This window comes from Falco rusticolus, chromosome 4 (genome assembly GCF_015220075.1).
Source record: "Falco rusticolus isolate bFalRus1 chromosome 4, bFalRus1.pri, whole genome shotgun sequence".
Lineage (NCBI taxonomy): Eukaryota > Metazoa > Chordata > Aves > Falconiformes > Falconidae > Falco > Falco rusticolus.
This window is the reverse complement of record NC_051190.1, coordinates 52413101-52433695: the sequence shown is the minus strand read 5'-3', so window position 1 is coordinate 52433695 and position 20595 is coordinate 52413101. Positions and strand designations below refer to the sequence as shown.

The 20595-nt window shown below is 45.2% G+C and overlaps 1 protein-coding gene across 1 annotated transcript in view; it reads left to right on the top strand.

Annotated features, from left to right (window-relative positions):
* Positions 1-19971, top strand: part of TMIE (transmembrane inner ear) — a 31565-nt gene extending 11594 nt beyond the window's left edge. The window contains exons 2-4 of the mRNA XM_037382729.1: positions 3132-3249; positions 19269-19418; positions 19865-19971. Of these exons, the coding sequence (XP_037238626.1) occupies positions 3132-3249; positions 19269-19418; positions 19865-19971 (375 nt within the window). The remainder of the gene's footprint in view (positions 1-3131; positions 3250-19268; positions 19419-19864) is intronic.
* The last annotated feature ends 624 nt before the right edge of the window (positions 19972-20595 follow it).

The following is a 20595-nucleotide window of genomic DNA, read 5'->3' as shown; positions in this document are numbered from 1 at the left end:
TCCTTGTTAGCCTGAATAACTTACAGACATGCTTTCCTGAATGACAAACAGGCTTAATGTAACATCTACAAGATAATTTAAGAGCAAGTTTCTTTAAACTTGTTATTAGTGACTCAAAATATAGAAGCAAGACTGCCTAAAAAAAAAAAAAGACAAAAAAAAGACAAAAAAAAAGACTGTGAATTAAGAAAAATACCAGAGTGCTCTCAGGTTGTTTTTGGGTTTTTTTGTTTCATTACCAATTAATTTCAAGACTTGTTTCATGGAGAACACCAGTAGAAACTGGCTTCCTCAAAAGAAATATGAATTGAAAGCAAAAATACACTTACAGGTAGGAAAAGTCCACTTAACTGTAAAAATAAAGATATTTTCAAGGAACAGAGGCATTTGGTATCATTCCCTGCCACACCCCACCCCCCTTAAGTTATTTTCCAGATCACAATATACAATATAAGTGTGTAAGTGAAAGTACAGAAGGAACCTGCAAGCTACAACATAAAAGAGATGAAACAGCACCACCTTCCCAGCAGGCAGCCTCATGGTTTACTCATGTGGAGGCAAAAATAAGAGAAGCCAGGACCTTCCTCCTGGGCTCACAGCACACCTGGATTGTCTCTACACATTTGATGTGTTCTCAAGTGGTGCAGGGGCTCTCAGCAAACACAGGTTACCCAAATTCTTAATTGCAAACAACTGTTTGTTCATTACCATTATTTATCTATATAAAAATTCAATATCAGCTCTAGTGCAAGTTTTAATCTCGACTCCTTGATGCTGTCTGTGCTGTTTAATCTCCCTGCCGTATATTCCACTTTCTGCTCTGAAAGTCTGTACTGCTGCGGGAATCTGAGCTCTGGCTACAGAACTGGAGCCTCTAGCCCAGAGTGACATGTTTTGAACCACTTTCCCTTGTATTTCATGAAATCTGACATATGTGCTTTGTGGGGCTAATTTTACAGGGTTAAAGCAACATGACTGAATCCCCAGGACTTAAACACAACTTGAACAGCCATCTCAAACTCAGCTTTCCTCTTGTGACAGCTAGAGAATATGCTGTGTGGGAATTACTGCCTGCATGTTGTGCTACCCTTCAAGGGTTCATCAACTCCTCATCCCCCAGTGATAATGGAATTTAAATCGTGTCCTTTCTGACCTTATAAGCAAGCGCCAGTATGTGTCCCTGCATCAAATCCACAGGGCATTTCCCTTCAAAATACCTCTAGGCAAAAGTAGGGAAACAGCAACATCCCTCTGCTACCAGTTGGGAAACAGAGGCACTGGATGCTCATACGACATTAGGTGCACAGTGCAAGGTATGGATATAAGTTGTCCTGATTTTTGTCTCAAACCTACGGTAATGAGGCCGCTGCTGTAACATTGCTATGAAGTCTAGTGCCATCCCAGATGTCCTACAGTGTCTGACATGAGCTGGCACATGATGCAGTGCAAGATCTGTGCCCTGCTGCATAGACAGACGCAGGACGCCCTGTAGCGCCTCAGACAAGACTTGATGCCTGTATCTAAGAGGTTGAATCCTACCCCTCCTCACACCTTTAAAGCCAAGGAGCTATGAAACAACATCACAGAACTGCAAGTTACTCAAGTTTAAGAGTCCTCCCCTCCAGATGAGCATTCCCCCCACAGAAAGCAGGGTTAAGGCAACATCAGTGTGCAGATGTTCAGGGCTTGGACATGAGTGCACAGACAGGTACATGCCTGGAGGAGCTCCACAGCAGGACAGCTGGAGACAAGATTCACCTGTTTTCTTGTAGCAGACCCAGAGCCAGCCGTTGCCTGTGGGGCAGGTGAGCCAGGCTTGGCCATGGCCGTCTCTGCCCAAGGGACAAATGCTTTGCCCTCTATATATATATATATATGTATATAAATACAGGTGCCCTTGCAGCTATAGTGTGGCCAAGGCATTGCAGACAAGTTACCTGGTCCCTTCCTGCACTGCTCCTTCAGATGGGGTAGCTGTCAGCTATAGCAATTACCCCACAACCACAGGTGGTGGGCAGAGGAGGAGCCAAGTGCACCCATGCCCCCTGCCCCAGCCCTGTGAAGTCTGAGCAGAGAAAAAGGGGCTGGTGTGGGGTCAGGATGGGAATGTGCACCAAGGAGGGGAAGAGACCCACTATATTTCAACACCAAGCCCCGCACCCAAGTCAGGGAAGCAGCTCCCCCAGTCCACTGGCAGGTCTCACGATGATGAAAAAATAGAAACAATCAAGCTCAAAGCTCAGTGCCAACTGCAGCCTCACACACACTAACTTCTGCCAGATTTGATGCAGCAGTTCTGTGTTTCTCAAGGAGAAAGGCAGATTACTCTCCTGGAGTTTGGGCAGCTGGGGCCAACTGTGAGACAGTGCAACAAGGGTTGACCCCCGTCCGGTGGGAGCTACTTCAAGCCAAGGCTCTAGCGTTCACCCCTTGCTTTGCTTCTGCCCGGCCATGAGCTCCACTGAGCCTTCAACCTGCCCTACCACTGTGGAGGCGTCTGGTGACCTGGGCTGTCTGCTCATCCTGTGCCTGCCCCACTCCCCTTGTGTGGGGTGGTGGGATGGGGTCTTGCTGTGAGACCTCTGCCCTGCTGTCTGCATCGTGCCCCCCAGCTCCCCATCTTCAGGGAGCCGCTGGCTCTCATTGCACCCCAACATTCAGCTCTTTTTCTCCTTCCCTTCTTATCTAGCCCCAGCAGAGCAGACACCACTGTAATGCAACCTGCAGAGAAGTCTTTTCAAAAAAAAAAAAAGAAAAAAGCCACTTGTACTTTGCAGCAGAGTCTTAAAAAGATCTTTTAAATATAGGAATGCAAAATACAAGCAATTTCCTCCTGACCCCAGGAAACTGATTCTTTAGAAAAAGCTGGGAAGTTAAGAAACAACAACAAAACAGTTTGCTTGGCAATCATGAAATTGGGCAACAATTCAGATAAACTTCAAAATGGCAAAAGCTTTAGATACCAGCTCTTTATGGAAGTCTCTACTCCTCAAAGATTTCCAGGTTGTTGAGAGGCCACTAAATTGGCGTCTGCTGTCTCCTGTAGTATTGACATCTTTCTGACTGTTTTAGGGACCCTTGCAAATCTTAAACAGCGTTTCTTGTTTTTGTTTCTTCTCCTTCTTTCCCAGGCCACCACAGAACCCCCAAAAAAGAAACCGGACCCTGTCACTTCGGAGACGGTGGTGATCTGGGGGCTGCGCCTCTGGCAGGTGATTGGTATCTTTGCCATCTTTGTCCTGGCAGTCAGTAAGTTGTGATTCTCTGCCTTGCACCAACCACAGCACCATCCCAAGCAGGACTTGGTCCTGGAGGACTACAGACCAGACGGCCACGGAGGTGGCAGGATGAGGCTCTTTGGTCTCTGGCATCACTGGGCTACACACTGAGGGGGTTTTGCGGCAGGGAGAGGCAGGTGGGGTCTTTGAAGGAACCACAGATGGGCCACCACAGTTTCATCTTGTAACATACATATACCAATCAACAGGTCCTAGCTGGTGCCATCCTAGAGAAGAAGAGATACTACAGGCTTGTGCCATAGCTGGGACCATGATCAGCTGCCATATCACATTCAGGCCCAAATGCATGTTATAGCCCTGGTCCTGCCCTGTCCCACAACTGCAGAAATTATGCATGGCCTCCTGTGGTGCTGCCCCACATGCTGCGATAGGAAGCCTTAAGGTCTGCAGTCACAACCAGATCTGGCGTTAAAGGTCCCCAACTCCTATTCCAGGTGCCAAGACTTTCAGCTTGATTTTGGCAGGGCTTTCAGGATTTAAAAACCTCAATTTTGGGGCTCAGGCAGTAGGAAGTCACTGGCTAGACCTCATGACCGTAGTGGGATGGGATCAGACACTCTCCCAGCACGCTTGAGGGTCTATCTGGATATGGCCAGTTTCCCACCTGAGTGTCTTCATCCAGCCTCATCCCCTTGCAGCTCACTCTCTGGGATGAGCATCATCCAGCTTCACTCTGCACTACCATGAGCTTCCCTGTGAGAATACCACTTAGGACACCCTCATAATCCCATCAAAGTTATCTTCTGCTCTCTCCTTGAGCCATCTACAACTTCATACAGAAAAATAGACCAGTCTGATGAGTCAAACGTGATAAATCCATTTCTTTCCCATCTTTTTGTTACCCTCTAGACTTTCGCAAAGTGTAAACTAATTTGTTTCTTCTAGCAAATGAAGTTACACTGATTCATCTACAATGCCCTTGAATCTCCTCTTTTTCCTGTTAGGGACAGGTAAGCAGAGGGACAGAGCCTGTCCCCAGTCCCTGAAGGTAAATCCCATCAACTCTGATCTCCTCAAACCCTTACCCACTCCAGAAAGGACCACCCAGCCATATGACTTAGATACATCTAAATCTTCTCAGCATTTTTTACCATTCTCTTATTCTGGCAGGTGGCCCTAATCGCTTGTTAAAATTAATTTCAGAAACTGAGCAATGAAGCATTTTAAAGTGACTGAAGGAAGGTCCTGAGTGCCTTAGCTTTCTGAATCACTTCTGCTCCCACAGGTAACGGCACTCTCCAGAGCAGAGTGATGAGTGCAAGCTCCTGGTGGGGACCAGCCGCAGGCAGTGCCAGCCCTAACCCACTACCAGCCCTTGCTTAGAAGGTGGGTTTGCTGGGCTGGCTCTAAAAACCCAGTATTGCAGACCACGGATTTCTAGTGCTCTCTGTTACTTTTTAATTTGCTGCTAAAACCCCATCAGATGTAGCCTTAACCTAATCACAGAGCATAGCAGTCTGGGGTTGGTGTCTGCTGACATTGGGGGAACCAAGGCACTTCTTGTTGACACAGCCACCTCTTTGGCTACTATAGGTAGCCTGTATCAGTCCTCCTCTGATAACAGAGCAGGGGAACATAACAGGAAAGTTAAAACCCAGACATTCACGTTTTCAAAGCGAGTACAAGCATTTTCCTCTGTTTTCTTTTCCCCTCATTGCCCTTTCTGGGCAAACACCACACCCTGCACCTAAAGTCTGAGAGACAAGGAATCCTACAACATGCCATCTCTCCATCAATGACAATTATGCTAATTCATCACATGCCACAACACCCTTTGCAAACCAGAAGAAACTCCACAGACCAAAACACCGCCAAGTATTTAACCCTAGAGACTCCTCGTGCCATGTGAAATGGGCATCAAAGTTATCAGCCAGCGCCTTAGAATGCAAGTAGACGGGTGGAAGGGTTTGTTTAGCTTGTTTTCCTTAGCTCAGGGGCATCAAATTGTAAATAAATTTTTGCCTCAGTAGGTCTGATGATTGTTTTGTTGTTCATTAGAAGCTGGCTCTGGCAATACCAGATTATTTAGGGTTAGAAGCACGGAAAGGCTGCCATGCTCGCAGACCCACGTATCATACAGTGCACTGCTTGTAGCAGAGAAACTAAGGGTTTTAGTTACCTACAAATATCAGTAGCAAGGAGCAAACACCCAGCAAAAGTTTACTCATCAAGTGACAGCCCAGAAATTACATTTATTATAGAAAACAACACATAAAGAATGTTACAGCCCAGTTATTTAAGTGCAGAAAACCGTGAATTATGAGATACTGGTCCCGAGTTATAAGATAACAATTTTAAGGATTTGTGTTTAGACGAGCAGTTACTTGCAATTCAGTAAAGTAACATCTGCTTTAAGACCCAAGAGCCTGCTAACACAGACAGGTAGTTCAACAAAACCAGACTATTATGTCAGCCTGCTACAGACACGTGTTACTGGAGGAATGAGCAAGTAGTTACCAGGAGATCGGGGTGATAAATAGATTCAGCGCATCACAACAGGGCTCCACTGCTGTTACAGCCTTTTTGTTTGAAGAAGCTTTCTTACAGTGAGCTGAGGGGGTTTGAAAGCAATCCCGCCAGCTCAGTCAGCTTTACGAAAACAGTATTTGGTGAAGACAGCAACTATTAACCAACGCTAACCCAAGTCAAAACAAGGCAGGTTCAAACTTAACGACATCAGAATAACTGAATTGTACAGTCAGTTCTCACCAGTTTCTCGTGTCTTGCTCCAGCAGCATCATCCTCCTCCTTTGCTTTGTGATCCCCAAAGCATTGATGGTTCCCCAGCTTTACCAGAAAAGCTTTAACTCTCAGGGGCAGACACAGGTGTTTTTTTCTGTGAACAAGCTCTTGGAGGCTGCCTCGGTGTCAGTCTAGAGAACTAGGCAAGGTTCTACTTTTCTAACGGGACAAGAGCTGGAGAAGAGCTTCAGTATGGCTTTCTCCTCCCTGGTTCCAGCAGCACCTTCCCCATCAGGGCAAGAGGGTAGCGCAGCCCTCTAACAGCACTGCCCTGCTGCACGAGGAGCCAAAGGAGCATCCTTCCCAGGGCTCCCACACGATCCCATTGGCTTTCCACCCACCTTCTTATCGGGGCTTCAGGGGCGGGTCTGCTTTGTCACGTGAAGCCAGAGGAGGAGTAAATGAGGATGAGGAGAGGAACTTTGAAAGTTAATGCCCCTTGCTACTTCACAGCGGGTGACTGTGGAACACTTGAACTGAATTCCTTTCAGTTGAAATAGAAATTTAAAGATCGCTGCTCCAGAAAGGAATAGTCCCAGAGCTGCATGGTAATTGCTAAGGGCAGCCACAGGACCAGAGCATCCCACCTGTAACACACCGAGCCTGGGTGGTGGATCCTGCACACTCCTCCACCCCACAAACCTGCTCCTGCTGAATGACAGGACTAGCAGGTATGGATAGGATCTACGCGTGGTTTCCAACTCTTGCTCTTAACAGCTTCCACAAGATGGCATCATCGCATAATGAAAGGCAGAAAAAACACCCAAATTCACAACACCCTTCCTTCCTTCCTTAATGGGGAAAAAAATTAAAATCCCTGCATAAAGGCATCTTATATGTCAACACACACCACTAAAATGGGCAAAAAGTATCTGGGGAGATCTTCTAACTCATCAAAAAGTGTTTGGGCAGGTTACAAACCAAAGGGGTAATGCCCAGCTCCACAAAGCAGAGCCCAGAAGAGATAAGTGTTTGCACACCTGTCAGCAGGAGGCTTTTCTCTTTCCTGCAGCAGCTGACTGCCAGCTTTCTCAGATGCCGTATGAAAGCATCTCTCTGTCAGACCCATCCATCTCTATCTTTTTCCATTGTTTATGCTCTGGGATAGGATATGTCATGAGAGAAGCAAAACTTTGGGAGGAAACCAGCCCACAATAGAAAACATAACTTAGTAGCACATGCAGAGCATCATTCAGGTGACGCTGCAGGCGTAACTCTCAGATGTGTGTATCATTACAAAATTCTTATTCATCCACTAGAGTATCATGAATGTCAAATCTTTTTTACAACTGGAGAAAGCACATGCGAGCTCATTTTTAAAGCAAACAACCTCTACGAAGAAAAATCTGTGAAGAAAAGGAAGAAAAAGTGTTTCTGAGGTACCACATGCAGCATCAATTCAGCTCCTCTGCCCCCAAGATCTGCATGTATCCCCCTTTCCTGGAGAGACTTTGATGAAACAACAGACATCTAAGACGAGACTAGCAGTCAGGAGGATTTGATTCAATCAGGAGGGCTGCTATCTGCTTTCTTGATCCTGTGAAAGCTGTAAATAGGGAACTGAGGTCCAAAGCTATTGCTCTGATAGGATGGGACTGAGTCACAACCTCAGAATCTTGCACAGCCCGTTTCATCCACAAAGACTGAGGACTTCGCACCGAAGGTATTACCCTTTGCAAACTGCAGTGCTGTGACTGGGGAGGGGATGGTCCTGATCCATCCCCGGGAAAGCCAGCGGCTGGCCCAAGGCTTGCCCAGTGCTCTCCATCGACTCACCCTTTTACTTGGCTAACAACCACCATCAACATTTTTAAGCAACCCTGTGGGCTGTTTATTTTCCTCTGGATGCTGCTTTGCTTTCAAGGTCTGCTGGTTCCCTTGTTTACATACACCTCCAGGTCTGTGGACAGCAGCCCCCCAGGGAGGATCCAGGCAGCACCTCTTTGAGCTCCACTGATTTCTGCAGAGACAATCCAACAACCCGGTCCGGATGCAGGGTGAAATGCTTTAACATGCCTCTGGAATGAAAGGCATGAATAGATTGGAGAAAGCATGATGAGGGTGGTGGGAGTAAGGACAGTGCTGTGAAGCAGCAATGCTTCTTAGCTCCTGCCCAGTATCCTCCTTCTTCTGTATCATGCCAGCTCGATGCAATGTCAACCAGACTCATTTCAGGTACCACAGGCAGGGAGAGACACCTTTCCTTATCATCCTGGTTTGAATCTGCACTCTGCTGAATGGAGCAAGTGAGGGAGAAGGTAGGATGAAACTGTAGCAGGAGGCTCCCACCTGAGGTGGGGTTGCAGCAGAGCCATTACTGCATCCCACTGCCCTGTTCAGGCATGAGCTCACGCCTTGTGCTCAACTCAAACTGAAGACCAAGTCAGTTGGCTTTGGGTGGCACCTTGTTATCATGCCAAAGAACTCCTGAGGCACTTAAGCTGGTGGTGGACTTCAGACCCCCTCTTGTCCATGAGCAGTGGACCTTTAATTCATTAGGTGCTGGTGTTTTAATGGCACCAGAACAGCTCTGGGTCTGCAGAAACCAGTTTGCTCCCTGTACACCCTTACATGTAGTCCCCACTAGGTTTAGTACTGCTGGGAAGTAGGGCTTACCTGGAAAAAGAGTGACAAAGCAGTGGGCTAAAGCAGAAACTGATTGCAAAAGTAGGAGGCTTAGTTCTGATCTCTTTTTCCTTATCTTTGGTCCTTCTGCAAGACCTACCAGAGATGCTTTTCCATTCTCACTTGTGCCAGTCAAATAGTAACGTGTAGCCCCAGGCACGAGCACCAGTGATTTTTCTTGGAATGTATAACCACAGGCATGAAAGCTTGAAGATGCAGGTCTGTGTCAGGAGGGATGCTCGAGAGTCACAAATGCAAAGCTTTTGCTTATCTGCCTACCTAAACTGGGAGTCTTTCCCTAGAACCTGTCAAAGGTTCCAGAGGAGTGTAAAATAGTGTGAAAGTACAAGGGAGGGAGGCTTGCACTGAACAAACATCTGCCTAGGAATCAAGTATTATTTAACGAGCACCAACAAAGATGTTAATCATCTTGAATGCAATTAACTGAGCATATTTTATTTTGAGGTGTTAGAGGGTTTATTTACCAACTTGCTGCGGGTGTTGAAGTATAAACGCCAGGCAAAAGATTGACACCATTAAATAACCATTACTTTTTAGATGGCAAAACTACTCAGATGTTTCCATTAATGTGCAGAATTTCCAGTGCGGCATGGATAACGTAGGTTGGCTCAGGGATGCTTCTCACAGTGCTTTCTGACAGAGGCTTTAGCCGTCTATCTTCAATCAGTGCATCACCAGCCGCCCAGCATGAGAAACGCTCATCAGCATGCACGGAGTAACACATGATTGTAAGGAAGGGGAGTACTGTCCTCTGGCACAGGGAGCATCATCCCTTGGACAAGGGATGGCTTCTGCATTGGGACAATAGGTTGAGCCCCTCTTTAGCCCTCAGCCCAGGTTCTCAGGTAGAAACCTCTTATCACACATTTCCTTCTGTTTTGGAGTTTTAGAGACTTTTCCTTCTGTTTTAGAGGGGCTCTGCGCTTGTAGGGCTACCAAATAACCCAACCCACAAGCTCACTGGCACCAGCCCCTGTAGCTCAAGTTGAGCACGAAATAGGGTGCTTAAGGGAGTTAAGTGTCTTATAAAAAGGAAAGACCACTTTTTTAAGTACTTCAATTAATGACATGTAAATATTCTTTCTTGTTGATTATTTTGATAACAAATAACCCATGGTGTTCTTGTTTTGTGCTGCGATGTTATCTTAAACTTCCACTGTTGTGCAAGCTCACACAACACCCCCCAGGCTACCACAGAATTAGTTGTTGTGATCCCTATCAGCTAAAAAGGGTTGGAGATGCCATTGCCTGAGGCTGGCTTCCCTTAACTGCCACAGCTGTCAGGTCACACAGGGGGTTGTGTCTGGAGACTGCAAGGGGAAGAAATGGGGTGCTGGACCACAGTGGGGTTCCAAAACAGCTCCTCTGTGTAGGTGCTCCCACCAGCTGGAAGCCTGACCTACCTCTCCATCCTCCTCCCTGCTCAATGATCGGGCATGCTCAAGGCAGTGGGGTGCTGGGGTGCACAGGTAGACGCTGGCATCAGAGATGGGGACCCTGGGGAGAGGCTGCTTTGCTGTATGGCACAGTGTGAGAGGTACAGGTGTGCTTGAGATCTGTGTGGGACAAGCAAATATCGCCTGTGTATGGCTTTACGGGCCTGAAAATGGAAGTCAGATTTGCAGCTTTCCTGGGCAAACCAACTTGGTTAATAACTCGTCATGTTCTGATTTATTATTACTATTGTTATTTCAACAGAGCATCATCATTGTAATTCCCATTTGCCTTTCCTGTGCAATTTCATGCATGACCCTGCCCCATGCCCCGGTGCATTTTTCTCTACTCAGCGCAAACAGGCACAAGCTATCAACTCACAAAACCCAACTAACACCAAACAACAACGGGGATTTTGCAGATTCCTAGGGCAGAGTAAATAACAGCTTATACCCCTGATTCCCTGCTGGTGTAAATAAATGTAGGTAGCACCCATATGTTGCTTGCAATTAATTATGAATTTAAATCTGTGTGTATCCATAGGACTACATAAGGTCTGGGGGTAGACAAGCCTGAGCTGCAAAGATTAGATCCTAATCTCGTTTTGATTTTCCCAAATCACAAGATTAGCTGTGGGTGTTGGGATCCTGGGTTTTGTTGCTAGTTCAGAAGAGATAGGTCCAACATATTGCTTATTCTTTTAATAAATGCCTGTCAAGAGGCATTTCTCCTTGTTATGGAGCAATCATCCTTAGCTCTTGCCTCACACAGCTGCCCTGCTGGCTCTTCCTCGGGACAGATGCTCTCGTTTCATGGAGGCAATGGAGAAGGTTCAGTCCCAAACCTCTCACCTTCTTGGATGGTAAATCCTGCTCCTGCTCCCAGCCTTTAAGAAGGGATGGTGGGGATGGAAGAAGGTTACGGAGCTCCGCCTTAGCCTTAGGAGCTATTGCACCAGGTATAAAAGACCCCAAGAAAGAGACAAAAAGCAGAAGCAATCATTAGCTTTTTTTTTCTTTTTTAATTAGGGCTTGTGTTAATTAATAGCTCAGATTGCCAGCCAAAACATCTAATATGGATTTTATCACTACAATTCATCTCATCTATCTAGAGATGCCTTCAGGGCAGGCATCTACTGACCAGACGACAAACTAAGTGGGAATAATTAATCTGTTTGCTTTAGATGTCTACCTAAGGTTGAGATGACCCATGATCTCTGAATACCCTGCCTGGGTCTACAGGGATGCTCCAGGGAGCTCCCAGCAACTACCTGCTGCTTTTTGTTCTGCTCGTTTCGTAGCCCAGAAATCTAACTTTGCTCAGATCAAAATTTCCTAAGCAAACATTTGTTCTGATGAGAGGTCCAACCCTAACCCGTATTTTTCACTGGTGAGTTGAGAATAAATACGAAGTGGCTGCTGTTAAAGCTGTCCTCCTTGGCGGCAGACAGGAGAAAAGGGGGCGGGGGGGTGGAGAAAAAGAAGAAAGAAAAGAAAAAAAAAAAAAGGTGGAAGGAACCATGCAGACAGTTGTCTGAATCTGTTCGAATAAAATGCAGTGAATGACATCAGAAGCAAAGATCTGTGGTTGGGAGAAAGGATATAGACCTCATCTACAGAATAAACAAACATCCAGGGACTAAATTATGTTCAGTAAAATTTAGTAACTGTTATCAGAGCAAAGCAATCAGTTAAGCAACAGTGCAGTTTGGGGTGATGCTGCAGTAAGGAATTATTGGAATGTATTTGTGTGGATTAGTAAGAGCTAAGAAAGGGTTTTGACCTCTGTATGCTGTCCTGGTGAGATGCTTGTGTGTATGTGTGAAAAAAAAAAAACCAACAAACGCACCAAACCCGCTGAAAATACAAGGCTTGCAGGGGAAAAAAAAAAAAAAGAAAAAGAAAAAAGAAAAAAAAAAAAAAGGCCAAAAATTCTCACCTCTGATGCCTGGAGAAAAGTCTTCAAGCAAGAGTCTCACTGACTGCGCTTTGTTTAGCTTGTTGGAAAGAAGATCAAAAAGCCACTTGATTGCAGCGTTGAAGGACTTTGGAAAGAAAAAGGGGAAAAAGAAGAATTAAATATCTTTTTAGTCTAGCAGATAGAAGTGAGAGCAGAGCCTGGCCATTAAACCCAACTTAATTCTAATGAGAACTCGAGAAATACAGGTGGCAGGGAGGGTGGTTAAACACTGCCACACTCTGCCCCCTAACAGCTCTCCCCAGGGTGAGGTGGGATCCAACCCAACCCGAGTTATTTCACTCGGGCACTAATTACACGTAATAACCTGTGATGTGCAGAGGTCAGACGGCGTGACCCCGTGCTGGGGACAGACCCCCATCTCCAGACACCAGGACAAACACCCCACGGAGAGGTGTAGTTAAGCTTGATAGCTGAGCAAACAGGCGCAGCCCTGACCCCTTTCAGCATGTCCTCAGGGCACTTTACAAAGGTGGACATGTTTAAAAACATGTTTTTCTTGAAGTCTATTGACACAACTATTGAGACTACAGTCTAGACCTCATTATTCTTTGGCTCCTATTTTTGCTTTCTAGGAAATTCGTGCATTAATCCAAGTACTAGATTTCTATTGAAAGAACACCGGGCAGGATAAAATGCAGGATTGAGAAGGAGCTTAAGAGAGCACCTAACTGATCTCCACCCTAGCCTTTAAACCTGACGTTTTTACCACCTCTGCCTCCGTTTTCCAGAAGGAAGCAGACCCCGAGCTCCACTGCCGAGCCTGAGCCCCAGCCCGGCTGCAGCTGCATGCCCTGCAACGGCTGCAGACCCTTCCGAGGGAAGGTCTCCTCCTGCACCCAGCTCAGGGACCCCTTCTGAGGCACTAGCACCTCATCTCAGCAATAGCTCCAGCAGCAGCCCCGGCACCTTTAGATGAGGTGCTCCAGGCACCACCAGCAGCCGACGACCGCTCAGGGTAGACCAGTCCTACAGGCAGCCACTGGAGCACGAACTAATTTTCTTAAGAGCTTAGTAGCCCTCACTGGTCGTTACATGATCAGAATTAGCCAGTTATTAACACCGCCGAGTAGCTGAACAACCAAAATACGCCAGCTCTTTCCTTAAAGCATCGCTGTAGCCATGTAGTAAGTGCTCTCCAGGCTTCTCAAAGAGCATTTAAACACAAGTGCTGCAGTTAACTTGCCATTGAATACATCTGCATTAATTGCTTGCATTATTAACAATGGAATGGCTGCCTAATTAACTCAGAGCAGCACAGGCTACTTGGCTAAATGTTAATTAAATGTTTCGTTGGCAGACTGTATTTTTTCAGCTTCAAAGGGAACAAACCTACTGTGTATTTCAGCCAATTTCCATCCAATTTATAAAACTGTTCATGTCTCAGTCGCAGCTCTACTGAAATATTACACCAAGCAGTCTCTGGAGAAGATAAGTCATTTATATCTTTCCTAGCTCCTGGGAGAACCAAGTAGTTTCTTTCCTTCTTTTTGTTTTTAAAATATACTGCCCAGCTAAACTAGAAGCAACTGTGTCAGCATTGATGAGCTAAATTGGCTTAAGTGAAAAAAAAAAAAAAAAAAAAGACTGAACAGGGCATCGTGGCCACATGGATACTTGGCTTAAGCCAATACAGCTCCTCTTGTGGTTTTTTGCATACGCTCTTAGCTTGCTTCAATTAGTAAAAAAAATATTTTAGTTTAAGCCAGTGGGAGTGAACACACAGCCAGAATTGTTTATGGTGGAAATTATGTGTTTATTATTTGCTCTGTTACTGCAGTCTAGATGAGAGGTTTTTGGGGGTCATTTCTCAGCTCCTTCAACCTGAATAGTATTGAGTATGAATATTAGGAAGACATTGCCTCCTGTAAAAATAATGAAAACATGTTAAAAATCCAAAAAGGAATATGCCTTGGAGTTCTCCATTATTTCCCCAGTCAGGGTTTTTTAGTATATGCTGAAGAACAAAAAGATATCACTTACAATACCTCTTCTGTCATCATAGCTAGCAAAAAGTTGACTCCTTTAAACAACCATTTCATAAAGGACTACAAAGTATTTGTTTCCTTCTTGAAAAATCACATTTCACATGATCAGCCTGGCAGAAACAATGAACCATAATTTGATATGTTGCCAGCTTGAATCTTCAGCATGGAAAGTGAATACCATGTGCAGGATCGGACCCTGCTTTTTAAATTAAACCAGAAATGTTCCTTCAGAACAGGTGCCCAATTTCAACTGTGTATGTCAGGTAACTGAAAAGGAAAAATAAAAACAAAACAGGTGAGAGAATGATTTTTAGAAGCCAACCAGCAAAGCAATCCACAGCATGTTATTGAAAAAGAAAAAACCCTGTACTTCAACTGTGCAGTTCACGGAAGATGCTTATTATCACAGTATCCCAAGACCATACATTATTGGTACAGAAAAGCCGAGAAAATGGAGAGAATTGTAAATTAATCCATTACATTTTGTTGCAAGGCTGTATCTTCTTCTGCCTCATGTAGTTCGATAGCAGAGAAGCTATGAATAATGTCACCTTTCAAACCTTGCTATCTCTATGGACCTTCTGTGGTGTTACTGTGGCACTGATACATATTATGGAGATTCCTTCAAGCTCACCGTAGCATCAGGCAGGCATTAATGGAATAGTTAACTCTGGCTGCTTTTTAGAAGCCTTCTCAAAAATTAAAATGAAAACTGAAATCCTGGAAAGGAAAAGGAGAGCCACAGCATGAAAGAACGAGATGAAATATTGTTTAATAGCAGTGTGATTAAAGCATTCACCTGGGGAATAGGAGAATTGGTGAGTGTTTAATATAAAACAGCCATTCAAGGCTTGCAGTCAGGTCACCTGCCTGCCAGAAGAAAAGCATAACAACAAATTCTCGAGTTACATTCAAGCTAAATGGTCCCCCCAATACTTCTTCCTCTGGACCCAGAATCAAAAGTGATCAAGTTATCACTCTTCAACTGAGTTGTAATTAATATCCCTGCACATATTCACATCCCAAACAAAAACTTTTAGTTTAAGCTATGTTCACGGTACGTATAAACCTCATGGAGGTTTTAAGTGTTGGGGTTTTTATGTTGTAGCTCTACCCTGAGAACACGGGCCCATCAGTTAACATGCTCAACTGATGCCATGCCACATACTGTAAGAGCATTGCTTTGATATTTAACTTTCGTGGAAGAGAGCAAAATTCTTGATCTACTATCTTGTAGGAATAGATTTTGTTAAACAGCAACCCTCATTCCTAGCCACCCTCACACAACAGCCAAGCGTACCTGGTGTCAGACAAAGGGGTAGGGATGCAGCAGGTCTGAGGTAAAGCCCGAAAGTCATGTCCCTGGGTCAGTGGGACACGTGGCCGGGCACGGGCATCGCTCCACCACCACCCTGTGCAGTGGCCCTCCAGCGGGAGCCAGGCACGAGAGCATCGGCTGTGGAGTCATCCCAGGTGAGGAAAAGGGGAGCCTCCACCGAGGCTTCTGACCCCTCCCTTGAAGGCCACCAGCTGCATTACTTCTCATCTTGGCCCTGAAGCCAGGCAGCCAAACACCAGGCAGTGGTGGTGAGGGGGCTCTTACAGGCATGTGCTGTTTCCCAGGCTGTCTTCAGGATGCAAAAAATCACTGCTCCTCCAGTGGAAAACAGCGTTAACCTTGGCGTCAACAAAGGCCTAGGGAACATTGCAGGTTACATGGCTTCTGGTTCGCTCGATGGATATATTAGCAATGAGGCAAGTATAATCTCACCTGTCTGAAGCAGGAAAAAACTTAAAGTTTCTATCAGGCATAACAGAAATGGTGCTGAGATAGCTCCGAACTTCTAATATGCAACAAACATTTCACTCTTAACATCCAAAGTCAAGATTCACCTCTTCTGAGGGAACAATTTGCATGTCTAAATGTAGATCTCTGACACCACTTGGGAAGCCCCAGGGCAGACTGTCCAGCCTTGGCCCTCACTCCAGGGAGTCACAGCTCTTCTGTCCTCCTGTCAGACTGGTGACTCCAAGCTCTTTTTATAGTTTGTGGAGAGAAAGGCAGCTGCAGAGAATTATTTATTTGGCATATCTTAAATCTCTGTCTTAAAATGAGATTAATCACCCTGTAGAGATGCTTCTCTCTCTCCATCAGTGATAAAGGGAGCCTGGAGTGCCTGTCCCACGCTGTAATCTCTAGTTTTGGGGCACACTGACCAGAGCAGAGGAATTCCACCCATTCTGTCTCCTGTGTCTGACCTGGAGGGAAAAGCAAAGATATCCATCAGGCACTGACTTCCCCCTAGCAATGAAATGATCATTCCTGGTATCTTCAGCATCCTAAAGTTCCTGTACCGAAATCTTATTCACTGGACTGTTCTTTTATAAAGATAACGGCATTTAGTTCAATACTGAGCTCCCTGTATGGCTGGAGCCTCACACCAAGCACAGCTTGCAAGGGGGATGGATGGAGGAATAGTACTGTACCACTTTCACTAAGCCTCTTGCTTCAGTGGCTGGTTATGAATCATTTCACATCCCAAATCGACGTAAGTCCCCAGTACCTCAATGTAATACTTCATCTCCATTAGAAAGTTAAACAGAAAGCCCAGCTCATGACAGCCGTGTAGCAACTACTGTTTTTATCCTTAGTAATTGAAAAGAAGTGGAACTGTGAGAGATACAACTCTGGCTCCTTCCTGTAGGGCTAAGCCAACTCCTGTGATATTGGCAAGCATTTTGCCCTTGACTTTCAAGGGCATTGACCAATCTTTTTGTGCTTTACTTGAAAGCTGACAGTCTTATTGTTTATCAGTTTCCAGGAAATATGGTGCTAATTTTCCTGGCAAATTTTTCTCAAATGTGAGTAGAGGATTTCCTGGCTTAGCTGAATTCCAGAGTGCTTTTAGGAAAACAATAGATCTTTATTTGAAAGTGGTTAGAGAAAAAGCACGTACCCCATTCCCTGCAGTGAATTGTTTCCCCACTTGCTGTCACTGTTAAAAATGCATATTTATTTCTAGTCTGACCTTGCCTTGAGTCCTTATTCAGGTACTGGGTATTTTTTTGTCTCCCAGCCTGAAAAGGTCTGTGCCTCCTGCCTCTTGCAGTGCAGCTGTAGTGGGCTCCGGCAGGTGCCCAGTGAGATCCTGCTGCCCCAAACAGCAGGGCAGAGCCAGCTGTGTGCTTTCCAGATGTGGTATTACCCAGCTGCAAGCTGCCAATAACACCATATGGGCACCTTGCTTTCCATTTGTAAAACAAGTAAAAGTGCAATTACCCTCAGCTTGTTGCTGACCCTCATGGAAGAGCAAGGATAAAAGCATCCTGATTGCTTCCCCAATTACAGGTTATTACAATTTTATGTTGTTTTAGGCAATTTATTTCCACTTCAGTTGTCTTGTCCGGTTGTGACATTTAGATGGCCCTAAGTGTGATGCTGCTATGGCACCTCGGCAGCAAACTGTTTAAGGGGAGGGATATTTTTGGCAGAAAAATTCAGCAAAGGGAAAAAGGAGCTGCTTCACTATGCTTGGTAACTTTACACCAACTGCAAAACACCAAGCAAGGTGTTTTACTAGTTTCCTTTTCCCATCTGTGATATGGAGAGGTCATGCAGAGCTTGTTCCTGGTTAACATGATCCCTCTTTACTCAGGAGAGGCTGGACAGGTACAGGACAAACTTTTCCAGAGTAAAATTTACACCAGCAAACAGTCTATGTGCTGATGTTGTGAATGCTGTCTGCAAAAAAAATTTTTGCTGCTGTTGGATGAGAAATGCTCACATTTGGAACCAAACGTACAGATTATTTCCCTCGCTTCCTTGGATTAGTTACAAAAGCCTGATACATGGCTCATGGTGATACAAAGCCAGAGGAGATCACCCAACTTCTGAAGTGTCCAGGAAGTTGGATGCTTGCTCTTTTCTCGTGGCGTTGATGTGGCATGGGGGAACTCCAGTTAAAATAGGAGTCAGAGCATGTAAAATGGATCACACAGCATCTCTACAAGCACAAGGCTCTGCCTGCCTGCAGAACCCATTTCCACAAAGCATAAATGAGATTAAGAACTTTGGTAGGTTGGGGAGTAGAGCTTTTATTTAAAACAGGAGAATCCCTCAAACTATTTTAAGGATGTGCACAAAAAAGCAACTCAAAAGTTCATAAAGACCATGGATCTCATGCTTCTTGACATGTGTTTATGACCTGTGGGCCAACTAATTTTATGATTACCAGTTTCGAAGTGTCGTTGACCTTTTCCCTGAAGTTGCTTTGCTGTTGTCAGAGGTGGTACATGGCTGAACCAATGATCTGATGAAGTCTGTGAATTCGTATTCCAGGAAACCAACCAATAGTAATTTCATTAGAATGAATTGTCTGAATCATGATTAGATTTGCAGATGGAAATTCTAAAGTAATGTACAGGTTTCAGCACAAAGGGAAAATATATCTTACTAGGAGTAAAAGCATCACCCACATCTTTTAAGTCATGTAAAGAAGCCTAGCTCATGGAAAGAAGCATGATGGAACAGTAAGCACTTGATGGAGGGATTTAGGACAATCTGGGTTTAGTTCTTGGCCTGCCCTAAATGGATTTGGATGAAATTCAGTTAAGACATACATTGAGCTCTTGTTCTGGGTCTATTTTGAAGGCTTTACAGTGTTTCCATGCCAAACTGCTCATTGCTTTCTCCAGCTGGAGGATGACAATCCCAGTATCTACCTACCCCAAAAATGAATGGCTAAGATGTGTTGTCAGGAACTTCTAGCAATAACACACTGTTGAAAGGTGACAGTACATCTTAATTGCTGCTATCAATTCCAAAGAGGTAACAAATTTAAGTTGTTGATGCTCTGATGCTTGGAATTTGGCATATATGGTTTAAGGCAGTGGTTTACATTGGTTTTGGTGGGAAGGACATGCTCAGTCCTTTACCACTCAGCTGAAGCATGGTAATTCTTTATTCTCAGGTAACTCAGTTGCTGTAGACTGTGGCACCATACCCCTCAGGCAGGCACTTCCACTGATGTAAATGGCTACAGGTTGCTGCTGGAAGAATCTCTACTGAAATTAGTTCTTCTTCCTGCAGTCTTCCCACTGTAAATGGGTGAGCCTGTACTGGACTGTACTGGAGATCTGCTGACTAAACTGAACGCTCTTGCTTCCCTCTCTCCCTTCCCAGTTATTACGCTGTGCTGTATCTTCAAGTGCCGGATTCCTCGAACAAGGAAAGAGATTGAGGCACGATATGCTCAACGACAAGCAGCCAAGACATATGCAGACAAGCTGGAGACTGTGCCACCACTCAATGAGCTGACAGAGATCCCTGGAGGTACTTCCCATGTCCCTACACATGAGACCCACCTCTTCTTTTGGGGTTTCTTTCTGTGTGCATGAATGCAAAGGGCTAGGCTGTCCCGCAGTGTAAATCAGTGTGGCTCCTTGGGCACAACTGTTAAGATACTGCCATGACTGGGTAAACCACTCCCATCCAGGGGCACTAAACCTGCAGCATTTGCAGCAGCAGGCACAGTCATTTAGATGAAAGGGACAGTTTCTCCATTGGTGTAAGCCAGGGTCATTTCTCTGAAGTTCATGTTTAAAATTCCCATAGAGTCTGACTCATTTTAACGTCCAGTTCCTGGGTTGGGGGATGCCAGTAAGAAGAAAAAGAGTTTGCCATGACCCATAAATGGCTTTCCCTACTTGGATGGCCAAGAGTATTTCTGGCAGTGGTCTCCGCGGCTCTTACTCACCTTTCCTGATTCTGTACCCTAGGCTCTACTGAAACTCTCCTAACTCTCTCTGGTCATGTCCAGTCCAGACCTCTCAGCTCCCTGCCTGTGGTGAAAGAAGAAGATGAAATGGCCCTGCAAGGAAATTAGGGGACTGCCTTCCTGTCTGTCTGTCTGTGGCTTCTCTTTTCTGATGAGATTCATCATACCTTGGACTCTGCTTCTCAGTTGCCTTTCTGCGTTTGACCTCTATCTTCTCAATACCTTTTTTTATGAACTTTTTTTTCCTCTTTTCTACATCTTTGCAAACCCTGTGATCTATAGCTTCATAGAAACTGGAAGTTTCCATAACTGAAAATGTGATGCTTCAGTCCATGAAACTGGTGAGAGGCAGATAACGTAACCATAGAAATTTAGTCCTACACCAGCAAAATACAGAGCTCAGTGCTTAACAGTAGGAACTTGCACATACCTCAGTATTTCAGAGGTGTTCCGACACCTGACTGTGCCCACACTATGAACTGAGGTTGGCTGGACCACTTTTGGGAGCTGAACCCAATGGGCATGAATAAGCCCTTGGCCATACAGTTAAATTATCTTAACCTACTCTGAAGTCCAAGGTCACCCAAGGGTAGGTTAATGCACTCTGACCTGTGTGGGCAATCACATATAGAAGTGATTAGTGTTGTATCCTTTGATTTCCTGCCCCAAAAGCCTACTCCTAACTCTGTGAGGACCAGCTATCAGTAGATCCCAGAAAGTGCAAAGGATCAT